Source organism: Stylophora pistillata, chromosome 4 (genome assembly GCF_964205215.1).
Source record: "Stylophora pistillata chromosome 4, jaStyPist1.2, whole genome shotgun sequence".
Classification (NCBI taxonomy): domain Eukaryota; kingdom Metazoa; phylum Cnidaria; class Anthozoa; order Scleractinia; family Pocilloporidae; genus Stylophora; species Stylophora pistillata.
In genome coordinates, this window is record NC_142522.1 from 6,439,028 (window position 1) to 6,455,741 (window position 16,714).

At 37.8% G+C, this 16,714-nt stretch overlaps 1 protein-coding gene across 2 annotated transcripts in view; it reads left to right on the forward strand.

The window, feature by feature from the left end:
- The window catches only part of LOC111343650 (uncharacterized), a 42,051-nt gene that overhangs the window by 13,089 nt on the left and 12,248 nt on the right, over window positions 1-16,714 (forward strand). For both annotated transcript variants that reach the window (XM_088759179.1, XM_022950832.2), the window contains exons 17-45: window positions 380-489; window positions 667-958; window positions 1,438-1,634; window positions 1,811-1,989; window positions 2,084-2,256; window positions 2,407-2,487; window positions 2,631-2,806; window positions 3,535-3,607; window positions 4,108-4,200; window positions 4,404-4,660; window positions 4,818-4,926; window positions 5,605-5,826; window positions 6,046-6,159; window positions 6,398-6,481; window positions 7,003-7,140; window positions 7,776-8,026; window positions 8,221-8,320; window positions 8,759-8,830; window positions 9,310-9,572; window positions 9,762-9,858; window positions 10,282-10,619; window positions 11,048-11,189; window positions 12,305-12,633; window positions 12,997-13,138; window positions 13,336-13,673; window positions 13,789-13,942; window positions 14,325-14,674; window positions 15,507-15,645; window positions 16,014-16,342. In XM_088759179.1, the coding sequence (XP_088615305.1) occupies window positions 380-489; window positions 667-958; window positions 1,438-1,634; window positions 1,811-1,989; window positions 2,084-2,256; window positions 2,407-2,487; window positions 2,631-2,806; window positions 3,535-3,607; window positions 4,108-4,200; window positions 4,404-4,660; window positions 4,818-4,926; window positions 5,605-5,826; window positions 6,046-6,159; window positions 6,398-6,481; window positions 7,003-7,140; window positions 7,776-8,026; window positions 8,221-8,320; window positions 8,759-8,830; window positions 9,310-9,572; window positions 9,762-9,858; window positions 10,282-10,619; window positions 11,048-11,189; window positions 12,305-12,633; window positions 12,997-13,138; window positions 13,336-13,673; window positions 13,789-13,942; window positions 14,325-14,674; window positions 15,507-15,645; window positions 16,014-16,342 (5,342 nt within the window). The remainder of the gene's footprint in view (window positions 1-379; window positions 490-666; window positions 959-1,437; window positions 1,635-1,810; window positions 1,990-2,083; window positions 2,257-2,406; window positions 2,488-2,630; window positions 2,807-3,534; window positions 3,608-4,107; window positions 4,201-4,403; window positions 4,661-4,817; window positions 4,927-5,604; window positions 5,827-6,045; window positions 6,160-6,397; window positions 6,482-7,002; window positions 7,141-7,775; window positions 8,027-8,220; window positions 8,321-8,758; window positions 8,831-9,309; window positions 9,573-9,761; window positions 9,859-10,281; window positions 10,620-11,047; window positions 11,190-12,304; window positions 12,634-12,996; window positions 13,139-13,335; window positions 13,674-13,788; window positions 13,943-14,324; window positions 14,675-15,506; window positions 15,646-16,013; window positions 16,343-16,714) is intronic.

The window sequence follows — 16,714 nt, forward strand, 5'->3', positions numbered from 1 at the left end:
TCCTTACTGAACGTCTTTTTGAGGCATGTTTCCTCTTCTATTCGAACTGCTACGGTCACGTTTAATAGTTACAATTTAATTTCAGCCTATGAAGGTTCTTGTTAATATATTTTAGTTGTGGTTTCCCTTTCTTAATGCATTTTTTTTTCTCGATACGCCTAATTCCCTCGTTTTCCTTGCACCTACCAATTTCAAATTGCCGAAAATTTTAATTGAAATGTTAAGTTGATTTAAACACTTAGTCCACTGTAACGGTAGCAAATTTCGATGAAAGCTCTTAATTCGTCGTTTGATATATTAAGGTTTTCACTTTGCTTAAGTTAAATATGATTTAATATATATCTTCCATGTTATGGTGCCGATGTTCTTTGTCATGCAGAAGCATCTTTGTCAAACCGAAGTCAAACCAATTGTTCCAGTGTTCTGTTTCGGTATGAGCCTTTTCTGGCCATCGACAAATCTTATACCACCTGCTTTCGTTCGGCAAAGGTAAGAAATTATTATTATTATTTCCATAGGTAATTAGAGGCCAAACATGTACTGTCTATGTTTCGATTTGATTCATAAATTGTGACAAGGCACATTTCACTGTCTTGCTGTCTGGCATATTACTTGCTTGCTTTCTGTAACGTGACACTTATATTGTTTTGTTTTTCATTTAATTAGGAGTCAGATCCTTGGTGGCAAGTTAACCTTGATAAAAACTTGTACGTAACCTCTGTGGTAATCACCAATAAAGTTGATTGCTGGCATCGTGATAGTGGGATTATCAACGTTAGGGTATTAAATGATCCACATGGCACAGACCCAACCTGCTCCAAATCAATGGCATATGATGGAGTAACCCAGCAATTTAAATTTTACTGCTCACCACCAGCGCTAGGAAATTACGTGAAAATAACTTTGAAGGGTGATAATGTCACACTTGTCCTGTGCCAAGTTGTCGTGGAAACTATCGGTGAGTTTCCGGCAGTTCCCTTTCCATTTGGGTGTTGGAAATTTCTTTAAAAACAAATTGTAAAAATGTTGTTGAATCGTACATGTATTACATTTCTTCTTGGAGCCCTTTAGTACATGGAGCCCTCCATAAGGTTACAATACTAAAGCCGCGCATTTGAAGCTTTTCAGGAATCATTGCTTATTTTTAAAGTTATCGACTACAGTGTCTGTGTCAACAACTATGTGTATGTGTCAACGACTAAGTGATTGGGTCAAGAAATTTATGCTTGGCTCATCTTAATAGGATTACTGCAAAACGGCCTAGATGGCATAATTACAGCTTTAACGAACTCTCGTCCCATCCTTTAAAAAAAATATTTTAAGCAAAGGAAGGAAAGCCCATGTCTTCTATTTAAATCCTTGTGCAGTCTGAGATCCCCCCCAACCCTCTTCCCCGAAGTAGCAATTAACACGTTGCAGTGTGTCTATTCACAATAGAGTCGCTTACCGAGGCAAAGGGAGTGCTACGTGAGACCTGGTATAGACTGAGAAATTACGAAGCCAGGAGTAGATCAATCATGCGCGATCATCCACTGATTCAAGGTCCACCCGATAGCCGGATAGTTCTGCAAGATTTTGATGCTCCTCTCGATTTGGAAGACAGATACGCTCAAAGATTGACAGCTTACTTACAGGTAAACATGACATACCCTTATTTGAGGTTGAGTTCCTCCTGCACATTTAGCCCTTGTTTCGTCTTTTTTCGAGAAAAAGGGAAATGAAAAACTTCTTTTAAGTTTTGTCCATCCTGTCGGATTTCATTATTTAGCTCCTTAGACAATTAATCATAATCACCCACTCACTAATGTAGGTTCCTCAGAGCGGTAGCTACGTCTTCTACGCTTCGTGTGACGATTCGTGCGAGTTGTGGAAGTATGACGTCAAAGAAAATGGAATCGAAAAAGATAACACCAAATCAGACGAGAGTGTAGAGAACCGACGTCCAATGGCATCTGTTAGCAAACTCACAAGATATCTTGAATGGGACAGGTAGGCACCTTATAAGAAGGATAAAAGGCGAATTCTCCTGAACTTTAACACTAACGGAGTTGTTCTTAACCTTTTGATGACCTGTCGTTTGAAGGTACGAGGGGCAATCTTCCCAGCCCATCTTCCTTGAAAAATGTCGCATTTATCGTCTAGAGGTGTATGGAAGGGATCGATACGGCAAGGATCATCTGTCAGTGGGCATGCGCAAGCCGAATGGAGATTTTGAAAGGCCTATTCCTAAGAAACGACTATTCTGGACAAAACCAGGTATTTCGCTTTGGTTTGTGTTAGTTTTTTTTTTTTGTTTGTCAGTTTCTGGTTTGTTTGTTTGTTTTTTTTTTTTTTCAATCTTTATTTATTTTTTCTGTTTTGCACTTTTTGAGGTTTGTTTTGGTTTGTTTTCTGGATCTTAAACAGGGACACGAAAATTGGTGGTGACGCTCAACGGCCTTGAAACGTCGAAAACTGCTATCGTCGGGTCAAAACTACACATTTCAGGTTGGTATAAATATGTTAGAGGTTAAGTAAACGCGTCGAACTTTCCTATTTCATTCGACAGAGTTGGTATGAAATATCAATTGAAGGCTTAAATCATCAAATTTATATTCTAAACGTCCATTTTTTTTGTTTTAAACCCACAGGTACCCACAGCTTCTGTTGTTACGGCATACATTGCCCTGATTGTTCATTACAACTGAACCTCTCAACCCTGGGACAAAGTATAACAATAAACTCAGCGTTAAACATATCTTGTTCAAATACATCATTTGAGACTTTCTTTGACACAGACAGACAGCCGGGAAATTATACATTGAAGGTTTGTTCATTTTGGATTTACAGCTATTATATGCTACTATTATAGATAATTTGCCCTTGCTTCAATACTACTAATGCACAAATAACTTATTAAACAAAAACTTGCAAACCCTTAAATTCAATTACAATTTTCTTAGTCTGGTCAGGAATTCGAATTGTTATTCCTGCCCACTTGAGAAATTTGGATGTGAGAGACAGAGAACGAGAAAGTCCTCTTACGTTTCAATGCGGAGAAATTGTTTTTAGTCTGATAGATGCAAAAGTAAACAATTTTATGAGTTGCTTATTTTGAAAAAGGCAAAAGTCTGTAGGATTTTGTTAGAAAAAAAGAAGTTGACTCTGCTGTTACAAAATGAAAGCGTTTGGAAAAGTTAAGGCTCTTAAAAAATGTCTATCAGTAGTTTCCAATTTAGAAGTCCAAAATAAAACAATTTTCAACAGTTCTCGTCCAGTCAAAATAGGTTACGTTCCAGATGGTCTTTGCACCTTTTGTAGAGATTCATTTCCTATCTTATGATTGTTCTTTTATTGTAATCCGTTTTGGAACGATATTAAAATAATTTGGTTCGGACGTTTTGGTAAAAAATGTCGAAATAATTTAATAGAATATTTTGATGAGTAGATTGAACCAGTCGCAAACAGTATTTATCTATTTAAGGGATTATTTTATTTGAAGTATAAGGATGAACGATACATTGAAATCAAATATAATACTCAATACGTCATTAGGTCAGCTATTCATTTCTGGAGCACCCGGGGAAAATTCTTGAAGAGAGAGTGCTGGGAAATGTTTGTCTTAAAGGTAGTTACGTTTTATGAGTTTGACGATTATTTTTCTACCTCTCTTTTACATCAGTTAAGCATAAATATAAAGGTCAGTTTTTATAAGATTCCGAAGACTAAACAATAAATAGGAACTGAATTTAAACTATGAAAGAGCTGACGTAAAATTTGGGAAAATTTTGGCCACCAATCAACCGATCAATGGGTTTTAAAACAACTTGATGGGTCATGGATTTAAGATGAAGAGATATCAAGAATAAATCAAAATTCAAGAATATCATTAATATCATTTTTTAGACGCCTGTGGTTTTTCATTATTGAGATTTCCTTCCACAGAAACAGGAATTGCAAAAAAAGCTTACTTGTACGGGGCGAAAGCACTTTCATAAACACCATATGCTGCTCGGATTTATAAGGACCCATTATTCTTGTCTCCGTTTTCAGTTAAACCTTTAAAATAAGAAGTAATCTGATAAACAATTCTAACGTTTTCTGAAATAATCATTTGAATTCCTACAGCTGCTGTAGCATTAAAAGAATGTAATTTTGAGTCTGGAAATTGTGCAGGCTGGACTGGCCTTGGAAGCAATGAAAACTGGAAGTTCTCCAAAGGTAAGAACGGCATTGTATCCGATGAAGACTGGTTTGGCCTACCCACTTGTTGTATAGAACAAGTACGGCCGATTTCTATGTTTTTATTATTTTTAATAACAGCCCTTGTCAATTTCCAAATAAGTTATGGAAAGGATTGACTTGAGGAGCTTAGTATTTTCTCTACAATTGTGTTATTATTTACTGAATATGAAATGCTCCAGGTCATTTTGCCTACATCGGGAGCTCTTCTAGAGGACAGCTCAAGAGTCCGTTGTTACTATGGAAACCAGCTTATGAGAAGGTGGGCTTGTGCTTACGGTTTAAGTACCTCATGCCAACTAAATCAAAGTCGTATTTGAAAGTTCTACTTTGGAAAAATAAAGAAAAAAGGGCAATATTAGTTTGGCAGCTACTTGGATACCACGGTGCTGGATGGTCAGTGGCTCAGGTGGTTTTGCCAAGCTCTGTAGCTATTCAGGTAAGTAAAGCATCCATTCTATATAAAATAAATTTCTCCCCTCTTGCCTTTATGGGTGTAGGTTTAAATCTATGCACATGACGACCTTGAAATATTTTATTTAGTGTTTGATGACATTATATTATGTCCCTTTCTATTTTTTCTCGTCTTGTGTCAGGTAATATTTGAGGGAGAAGGTTTTCTGGAGATCCCTGTCAATGTAGCGATTGATGACATCAGCGTAACAACTGAGAAGTGTGTCCTACTACCTTACTTTGCAAAACCAGGTGATTTTTAGTTTATTTCCTTTCTCTCTCTTCTTGCCTATACGTTCAACTAAGGAACGACACGTTCATTTGGATATCTTTCAAGATCCTTACCACTTACGTTGAAAGCGTACACTTGGTTTGCCAATAGCCAAGTAGTAGGCTGCTATTAAAGACACTTAGCAACGCGTTAACGTCAAACGTGAACGGCAAGAGTGACCACGTGACCTTGTTTTTCCCGCTATTTTTTTATGTTGCCGAATGCGCTTCGCGTTTCCCGTGCACGCAAGATTTTCTTCACTTTTCTCTCGCTCAAGAGAAGTCAATCGCCGGAAAAAGGGCACTAAAATTATTTCTTCTAAGTTATACAAGCGCGCCTTCAAATCCACCATTAAGTGAGCTCACGCGAAGCTAAAGCAGTAAGCTTTTCACGCTATTTTACGTGAAAGGCGAAAGGGCAAGCTAAAATTTGCCGTTTCAAGTAAACATGGTGCTAAATCTCTCTCACACCAATAGCAGCACAGATTTAAGGTTCAGTTCTGACCTATAATTTTTTTGGAACTCATCAGTCTGGGAATAGTGCATTCATTGTCAAATTCTCCCATATGACTGTGTCTCTCCTTTGTTCCATCTCATCATCGCCTTTCAGTGATGAGAAAGGAAAAAGAAACAGAAAGCTAACTTTGCTGAGGTTTTCAGGTTTTCAATGTGGCAAAAAAACGTTTCAGTGTAACAATGGTGAATGTGTCAAAGATGATTTAACGTGCGACGGTGACTTTGCGTGTAAGGATGAATCGGACGAAGATAACTGTGGCTGCCCCTCAAATAAGTTTGCTTGCCAGGATGGGAAATGTATTCCTGCGACAGCCGTATGCGATGGTAACAACGATTGTTCTGATGGAGATGATGAAAATAATTGCCGTAAGTTTTATATTAATTGCACCATGCTAAGGAAACCACGTTAGTTACTTTAATTGTAAATTCTAACAGGAAAATGGATAGTCTCTGATCTCTCTGGTCGGTAACGCTGAGTCAATCATTAAGTGCAGCCAGCGACTATAAAAAACGTTTCATTTTCTTTACTATACCTCCACAATATTCACATTTGCGTTATTCAAAGATTAAGGATTTGCTTTCCAGGCAGTTCATGTGCCTCCAAATATCATTGTCTTGATGGATCGTGCATTTCCTGGTCAAATACCTGCAGGGAAAAACCTTTCTGTGGAGACGGGACTAACACTCCGTCTGTATGTGGTGAGCAGGGCACAGTAGCCTATATCTAATTCTAATTAGGCGTAATTCTTGTTAGTTTCAAGAAAGTCTCGACCGAAATTTTTCAAGATCTAAAAATCATCAAATCAATCATTGTGATACTTTTAAAGAAACTGGTATGCTTTAGAACTTACAGTCTAAGGAGCGATTAGAAGACTCAGTGTACTAGTATTAACTGGGGCTTCGATCTCGTCTTGCACTTGATATTTTTGCATTGCAGGGTCCGGAGATTGCCTTCTCAGTGACTTATCGTGTACATCAAAGACGTCGGAAGAGTTATCACAGTGTAAATCATCCTTTAGAGGTAACATACATGTCTAATTACTAAATTGCTGCCACACCTTGAAGACCGTTTTGTTTATCGTCAATTATTTTCTTCTATGTCCTCACCCTACCTTTATGTTTAGGATACGGAGACAAAGTGTCTGGTTTATTTGGCGAATGATTTGTCTGGCTTGCTTAATCAAATCGGGTGTAGAGGAAACGTAGACGTATGTAATTGTAATACTCACTCATTACTTTATATAATTGCCAAGGCGAAGATACAGAAAGGGAGATTCGACTCGGTGAAACAAATACGTGGTCACTCAAAGTCTTAACTTTGGAAAATTGGAACAGTCAATAACAATTGCGAAAATTCAAAAGTTTATTTTACAAATGCAAACGATCGTCTAAAAATGAGGTCATCGTGGACAATGACCCTGAGTACCCTTGCAATTTTGATATTGAAAAGCGACTCGGGTATGCAGAGAGGAAATGAATATGTATCTCAAGCATTGTTATCCTTCTTTCTTTCAGTACTATCTAATCTTTCCTTTCAAACAGGCTATTGCAGATTCAACGATAATTTCTGCAATTTGAAATATGACCGGAATGCCACATTCCAGTGGACCATAGCTTCGGGCAAAACGCCAACAGAGAATACTGGGCCAAGCTATGATCACACCACGCTTAGCAAGGATGGTAAGGAGTGTGTCCAGGACTAGACCTTAACGAGACTCATTTTTCTGCCTAGTTTTTGCCATGTTTCTCAACCTAGTTCAAACTTTTAAAATGACATTTAGAATTATACTTTATAAAAGATGAATGTAATCCTTTGTCGCATAATGATCGTATCGTGAGACAAGCGAATGTATTTCTGTTTCTGAGGTTTTATTGGCTCAGTACGATGACTAACCACAAACTAACTTACGATCAATAATTATGTCGAGTAGGAAATTTCTGTGGAATTTGATGTTACGAAAAACGCTTTTTCTATCCATTACCTGGATCTATGAAGTTTTTGAGCTTTTTCAGTCATTTTTGTTTTACGTTTCTAGTTATACTATTAGAAGGGGTTTGTATATTGTGTATGTACAACATATTATAAAAAAAAACATAGTTCTGATAGTAATTTTGCAGCGTTGCTAAGGCAAACAAGCAAATTAAAATTTTCCAGAGTCAGCCTTTTCGAGGTTCCGTAAAAACATTATAATGTAAAAATAGTGTAAAAAAATGCAGAATTTACTCCTGATGCTCTTTTCTTCGTGCGATTCTCTTTGCATAACCTGAACTTTGAGAGAATAATAAGCACATATGTTTTTTTTATTCTACGATAGGATCGTATATCTACATCGAAGCCTCTCCTCAAATGCCCGGAGACGCAGCAAAGCTGTTAAGTGACTGGATGGAACCCAATGAAAAAGTTTGTATTCAGTTTTGGTATCACATGTACGGCTCAGACATCGGTCATCTGAGCATCTACCTAAAAACTAACCTATCAGAAACAATCGTCTGGACACTTTCGGGAAATCAGGGGGACCAATGGAAGTTCGGACAAACAGCTTTGATCAGTCGTGATGCCTATAGGGTAGGTTTTCTTGCACTTAGTAATACAAAGTAGTTACGACTGCAAAACCCTTTTTTTGTTCCTCACAACTATTCTATATTATCATTATCATTATCACTTTTCTCGTCATCATTATTATGATCTTTATTGGTGTCGTCATCATCATCATTATTATTATCTTTATTGGTATCGTCATCATCATTGTTTTCCACAAGTTTATAATTGAAGGAACAGTTGGCGGTGGAAGCAGCGGTGATATAGCTCTGGATGATCTGACATTGCTAGATGGAAACTGCCAGACAATTATTACACAGAGTAAGTAAAATAACATCTCTAACAAAGTTAGTTATCCATCACCCAGTGGTTTATGAATGTTTATTTTGTTGGAAAAATGACACATGTTTTGAAACGATTACGTGTTTCAGATATCTTATTTGACATTTGAGCAATTTTTGTTAATATGAAGTTTAGATATAAAAGCAAATTTATGATTTTCATGTGCCGTTCCGTGATTTTGATTTTTACGGTTTTTGAGATAAATCCTTGCAAAAACTAATCATTAGACCCAAATGAAGACTCAAGTTTTTCCACTAACCTCGTTGGACATTTTGTAGTGCGAGTGCAATAGAAAGGCCAAATTGGAAGAGAAAGTTGGAGAAGAGATACATACGCACTAGGTCGTTGCACGGTGAAAAGATAAAATTCATAGGGAACATTTTCATAAATACATCTTCCGGTCTCTTTGTTCTTTAGAGAGTCTGAACTGTGATTTCAAAGAAGACACATGCGACTGGGAGGCTAAAGGAAAGTGGACCCTTTCAAAAGGTGCGCTAGGATTGAGAAATTGCCATAGATAGCTATGAGCGCACTTTCTTTGCGAGTCGTAAAACTGTTCAGTTTTTTAGACTGATTACAGGGCGCACTATAAGTTATTTTTTTTGTAATTATTGAAGTATAACACTGCTCACCAGCCCTGAATTATTAACGAAACTCAACTGAAGATCGTTCATACTGAGTGATGTTCTCAGTTTCGTGCTACTCGTAAGTTGTACCACTGACGAGTTAAAGGTTGAAGGGCGTTGACAGCCTATCTGAATGGATGCCTGGTTGAATGCGTTACGAACAAAATGTCCGATTGCTTTATCGAAAAATCGAAGAAAAAAAGAAAAATTCAAACTGAAAGAGGTTTAATTTTCCCCCAGACTTTGGCTACTGATGGAGAAATTTATTCGCTGAACAGTCATTGCATGTCTTTAACAATTTATGGATTTTGATTATTCGTTTCTATAACTATCTTTTATAAGGTGGTTCCTTTATTTTTCTTGGCCGTGGAGCATATGAGGTGGGTCATTCTCTCTTTTCTCCTCCGAACATAAATACCAGAGAATGGAAATGTTTACATTTTTGGTATTTCATCGGAGGCAATGACGGGTATGGAGCGTCCTTAACGGTGCTACTAAAGATGTTAACATCAAAACAAACGACTTTGCTGTTCTTCACGGACGAGACTACAGCTGGAGCAACATACACCCAAACACCGTTACCGGGAAATTGTACAGATGCTCAGGTACTTAAAAAGTACACCCGTTTTGTTACCTCAGATATTTAATAGGCTTTCTAAGTTTCCTGTTAATCACTTTATCTCAGATTGATTTGATGAAGAATTTGAAGAAGCTTTTCAGTTAAAATTTAAACATCACACTCAAGGGTTACTAATCTGCTATTAATGATGACGCTATCCCATATTACTACGTAGATCGAAATAGTGGGAACCAATAAATGGAAGGTTCTGTTTCTCCGACAAGTCTCCTTTTCTAAAGATTCTTGTGAACGAATTCCCAACCCAAGGAATGGTAAGTCTCTATCACGATTCCTGTCCTAAATTCAAGTGTATATTGTTCGGCTTGTTGTGTTTCGAATGATGGCAATGTAAACGCTATATGTCACAAAACAGTGACGGCTTCCTTATTGTCTGGCCCACCCTCTTTGTACCACATTATTGGAGGTATTTTATGTTTATTAAAAGGCTTGCGACTAAAAAGCAGAGCTGATAGAGAAACCACGTTTGTATTACGACGTACTACTGCCCTGTATAACTGCAAACAAGAATTTTCATTTAAACATTCCATGGGGAATGATACAGAGTCAACTTGCATTGCGCTTAAGTATATTGAATTTATTTCTACTGATTTGAAAGAAAAAGTAGCTAAATACATCTTACAAGGGCCTACTTGTAACCTTTGTTTTTTATCGTTCCTCATCCGTGCAATGTTTAGATTTGCAACAGCATAAACCTCTTGGAATGGAAAACGGTGTGATCCTTGACAAGAAGATCACCTCATCCTCACAACTTGATGAGCTTCACGCTCCCATCCAAGGAAGACTTCACTTTCAAGCAACCCCAGGTAGAGCAGGATCCTGGTCCGCTGGTTTAAAGGACTCAAGTCCATGGCTTCAGGTTGATCTGAATATTAAGAACACAAGAGTTACAGGTGTTGCGACACAAGGGAGAAACGGACCTTTCGCTCAGTGGGTAACGGAATATCTGCTGCAGTACAGCAACGGTGGAGTAAGCTTCAAATACTACAGAGAACCAAGACAAACCAAAGCAAAGGTACACGAGAAATGTATTTAGACCTCAATCAAAGACTTCAGGGACAATTCAAAAGGTCTTTTTTCAGTAAGCAAAATTCTGCAAGACATTTACTGATTTTAGGTTTCGCTTGTGAAATAGAGTAATATGTAATTCATTTGTCAAATGTGTGTTTCTCGGAGACAGTTCCACATGCTCGTGAAAAATAAATGGCGTATTTCTTCAAGATCAATCGCTTATCTGTTTTCAGACATGACTTTTTAAAATCACCTTTCCTTACATAAAAATCCCTGATAAGGCCTTTTTTTATGACGAACATCAGCTCGGTGTAATATCTCTCCGAGTGATTATTTTGGGGCTTAATAGATGTAAGTTAATTAACATCGCGGAACCAATTATTGATATTTACAACGCAACAATTATCATAACGTAATGTTTTGTTAATAAAGCGCTTTGCTGGAAACGCTGACCAGGATGCTGTAGTTTTTCACGAGCTTATTCCACCAATCAAAGCATGTTACATCCGCTTTCGGCCTGTGGCTTGGCATGAAGCAGCCTCAATGAGAGTTGAACTGTATCAGGATGTGAAAGGCAAGTCAATTACTTACAGAAATTTTGTTCTGTTATAATAATAACAATCTTTTATTGGGAAGCTCCATCACAATAGTGGTTTACATAGAGGTCCTAAATACTAGTTGTGTATTATATAAAATACAATTAAAATATAGAAATTTGAGCTAAAATCGAAATATAAAAATGATTACAACATATACACTGCAAAAATTAATTAAAAAAAATACTTTATTATTAAAAGCAGAAAAAAGACACTTCTTAAAACTTGGCAAACTTACTGAGTTTCTTACACTTCTCTCTAAATCATTAAAGTCTTTGAAACAGTGATACCGCGAACGATGCTTTCCCCAATTGTATTTGATTTTGGGGAGCTTTATAGTATCGTTATTGCGCGTATTGTAGGAGTGCATATCACTCTTTCTTACAATGTTCAAAGAATGATTAAATTCGCCATTAGTAGACTTGTATGCATATACACGTCGATGAAATTTCCTACGTTCTTCAAGATTTAGCCATCTCAAGACTGTTAATGCATCAGTGAATGAGGAGTGAAGTGATCTATCTAATATCAACTTAGCTGTTTTGCAGAATTTGCAATTCCTTCATTAGTGTGACATTGTCCTTGTCACCCCAGACTAAATCAGCATAATCAAATATAGGCAGCACTAAGCTATTATAAAAATGTAACCGAGTATTATAAGGTAAATAATACTTAATCCTAAATAATCCTATTCCTTCTTTATTCCTTTTTTCCCTACGCAAACGCTTTTAAATGGGGAAAATTCGGTATCACTTGGCAAAAAAAAAAAAAAAAAAAACAGGAAAAACAATGTTGGACTTTGTGTCTTTTCAAATTATAGTGGAAGTAATGATATCTCTGTTGTCAAGGGAGTTTTTAAAGCATCTGATGTCTTATAAGACTGTTATTTACTGGTCTGAAGAAATGTTTTAGGCCTCAAGGATAGTTGTTTGGGTGACCGTCGTGCACGTGAACGAAATCTCGGTGACTAAGACAACAGCTTACCCTAAAACTAGTAGTTAATTTTAAAAAGTAATTCATTGATAAGGATTAATAATAATAAGTAGCATAAATAGGGTATTTTTCCTAGATTAATCTGATTTATTCTAACTAGAGTGTAATGAAGCCCTGGGAATGGAAGACGGTGCAATTTCGAATGGACAAATTCTTGCTTCTTCACAATGGGATGGATATTCTACCGCAGACCAGGGAAGATTATGCTTTGAAGCCGCACGAAAAAAACAGGGAGGATGGTCAGCCGGCAAAAGGAATACAAGGGAATGGTTCCAAGTTGATCTGGGAAGTCATTACGTTAAAATCACAGGTGTTGCAACGCAAGGCAGGCAAGAGCACGATGAGTGGGTAACCAGTTACAAACTGCTTTACGGAAACAATGGAGAGAGCTTCCAGTACTTCAAGGAAAAAGGGGAAGTCTTGGACAAAGTGAATATAAAAGCAATTAATTATATATTTATTGTACAGGCATGGTCTGGCAAACAATAATCAATTTCATGTAATTTTCGTTTTGTATCTGCTGATGATGTCATTGTCCATCTTAAAGGTCAAGCGTTAAACTCTATATCAGCTATTTAGTTAACGAGCAATCAATAGCCAGTTGGTAGTTATTATCACCGGTGTTCATGGTCTTTTGGTCCTCTCATTAAAAAATTGAAACGTTTTGACGAATGTAATATTTTGATCTGCTATAAGCCTTACCACTGGTTCTCGTGTTAAGGGATTCTCTGTATTTTCGAGCAGCCCACTATTATCTAATCAACAATGTTACTTTATGTCCTTCTTCTTTAGGAATTTACTGGAAATATGGACCGTGACACCATTGTTCATCATAAACTTAACCCAGCCATCAAAGCCCGCTATATTCGCCTGCAACCCTTAACTTGGCACAACTGGATATCTTTGAGAATGGAATTGTATGGCTGTTCAGATGGTACGTGAAGTTAATTCTTCTTAAAACAGGACTCTCCATTTCTTACAATGTCTGCATCCGATACAGGTCTTTTTACTCAAAAAACCTTTTACCCTTTGCATACATTTGCTCACTTTCGTTATTTCCTTCTTGAGTATAGATTTTGTTTTGGGATATTAATTTGCTCTATTCAATTCCATTTTCAATAAACCAAAAAGAATGTCAAACGGATCTTGGCTTAAAAAATAGAGCTATTCCTGATGCACAGTTGAGTGCTTCTTCCCAACTGGATCGTGACCATGTCGCATCGCAAGGAAGGCTGGACTATGAAGGAGAATTGTGGAAAGCATCGGCTTGGTCATCTGGGATAGTTGATCAAAGCCAATGGCTCCAAATTGATCTTCGAAGTCTATTCGTTACAGTAACCGGAGTGGCGACACAAGGACGTAGCGGCTGGCGCAGGAACTGGCAGTGGGTAACACATTACATGCTGCAGTTCTGTGATGATGGAGAGAACTTTACTTTCTTCAAGGAACTAGGAAAATCAGAGGCAAAGGTAATACGATTTTTTTTGTTTTGTTTTGTTTTAGTTTTTTTCACGGACATGTAACCGTGTGTTATTTTACAATGATAGATATTTAAACAAACAAATTTACGTTCCCTCCATTTAGAATTTTAGTGGAAACAGCGACAGCAATACTGTTGTTCATAATGACTTAAACCCACCAATCAGAGCTCGTTATGTCCGCTTTCTCCCACAATCTTGGCATAAGCATATATCAATGAGGGTGGAGCTCTATGGATGCCTCAAATATAGTAATAAAGGTGAGGAACGCAGCTTGGACTTAAGATAAGAAGATGTCGTGACGAAATAGCGAACGACAAAATTATTCGAAGAGCGCTATATATATAGCACAATGTAGACTGACTAGTGGACACAGTCAGTATGGCAAGTTGTAACACTGGGTTTTGGGATAAATGTGGGCTCGGTAGACACATCATCGATCCTACCTCATCGATGAACTGTGCTTGCACATCAACTTTGTTTGGCCTTACCTCACGAAACTTGGCCTGAATGCGTTTCTCCAAAATACGAATTATCGTTCAACCGAATCTGCCTGATATGCAGCCGAAGGGTACTAGCTGACGCGATTAGATATAGTAACTATTCCTTGAAATGATCCTCACTTGTATTTACTCTCTATAGTTTCTATGAATGTATCCGAATGTCGAGGAGCTCTCGGTATGCAGGACGGTATAATATCAGATGGACAAATCAGTGCCTCTACGGAAAGACATAGCTCTCAGATTGCAATCCTAGCTAGGCTACACCGTGCACCAATGACTGCAGAAAAGGCTGGATCTTGGTCAGCAGAGAAAAATGATTTACATCAATGGTTGCAAGTGGATCTAGGAAGCCATTATACCAGAGTAATGCGAGTTGCAACGCAAGGAAGGTATGATGACAGCCACTGGGTGACAAAATACAAGTTACAGTATGGCAATGATGGAGAAAAATTTCAATACTACAGGGAACTGGGAAAATTTTCAGATAAGGTAATATGATAACCGGCTGGATCTACAGCAATCTCTGGTATTTCATTCGTAAATGCTTAACTTTCAACCTTAATTCTTATTCAAAGACCCAAAATTGCAAAAAAAAAACAAAACAAAACAAAAAAAAGACAGAGCAAAATCAAACAAAGTGGTGATTTCCTCGCGGATATCACAGTAACCTGTGAGGCGTGAGTAGTCCAGTGGTCAGTGCGCTGGACTCTAGTTCAGACGGTCCGGGTTCAAGTCCTGGCTGGGGCTTGACGTTGTGTCCTTAAGCAAGACGCTTCACTCACATTGCTTCGTTTTCTCGGGACGAAGAAAAGGACGTAAAGCCGGAGGTCCCGTCTCCTGCATCTGTCAGTTAATTTGGTTGGGCAGGGGACGTTATAGAACGAGATTACTATGAGGTGGTCTGGCCTGTTTATTGGGAATTAGGGGGAGGGGGCATCTGTAGAATTTCTTCTTTATTAATTGTAAAATGCAGCTGGCAGTCTGGAAAAAGTCCCCCGCACAGTGTTGTAAAGCGTATTAGAACATTGCATGGAAATGCGATATAGAAACTGACATCATTATCATTATTATTAAACTGCATTATAAAAACCAAATAATGTGCCTAAAAAATCCGAAATCAGAACATGCTCTATTTCATGGTAGTGAATATTCGTGCTCATAAGAATCAATAGTCACGAGAGGAAGAGGAAGCTGGTGACTTACCTTCGGAAACTGTATCCTTTCGGAAGAATTATCCAAATGAGAGATTTCAACGTATTTAAGCAATTGCAACGCTGAACACTTATAAACCATTAACGGTTCTTCTACTTTTTTAACTTAGGATTTTGTTGGAAATTCTGATCGAGACACCATCGTTTTTCATGAACTAAACCCACCAATCCACGCACGTTTTATCCGCTTTCAACCACAACACTGGTTTGGCCACATAGCCATGAGGGTAGGGGTATATGGATGTCAAGGTAAACGAAGAATTGAGTTTCAAATCCTTGAACTAATCAAAAATGCAAAGAACATGTGATTAGTATACACCAATGGAATTCACATATTGCATCATTTTCGCATTATTTCAGATTTCAGCCCCCCCCCCCCCCCCCTTTTTCGTCACTGTTCCATCTATCACAACTCTTACTGCGCACTTTCATTTTTTGCTTTAACTCGCTTGCTGTCAACTTTTGGAACTACCGGTCGAGATTACGTCACAGGTTCTTTAACAACAGTACCTGCCCGCTTTTTTGTTAGTTTGTTTGTTTTCTTTTTCACCCTGGAATTTGAAGGTACGCGTTGTATTTTTAACCGTAAACTTTCATCGATTTCTTAAAACCCTCAGAATGTACTAATCCTCTCGGTGTGGGCAGTGGTGCAATATCTGACAAACAAATAACTTCCTCTTCACAACTGAACGATGCTCATGCCGCTATGCAGGGAAGACTCGGCTCCAAGGCCACCAAGAGTAAAGGAGGATCCTGGTCCGCTGCTTCGAACAACTACAGCCAATGGCTTGAGATTGATCTGCGAAGTCAGAACATCAATGTGACCCGCGTAGCCACTCAAGGAAGACCTGATGCCAGCCAGTGGGTGACGAAATACAAGCTGCAGTACAGTAAAGATGGCGTAAATTTTCAATATTACAAAGAACAAACGAAAACTGCACATAAGGTGACGTTTATGTGTTCACAAATATGTTAACTTCAGTTTCCCTTTCAAATTTTCTTTATTCATCTTAAGATTAGCTTCTTTGCCATGCTTTTTTCAATGAACTTTACAGCCTGTAGATATTATGCCCTATAACCAGTGTTAAGTTTCGCAGCACTTTGGCATATTGATTACAAAAAGGAATTGCCAAGATAGGTTAAAATGGAAAAATAAAAACTGGATATGTTGAAAGAGGTAAGATTACTTTAGATTTCGGATGGCAAAGATGTTTGACAACAAAGCGATATACTAAAATATTACCCGGCTTGAACCCTAGTTCTTATGATTATCGAAATTTTCAACTGAGACATTATTCATACGATTGTAAATCTGTAG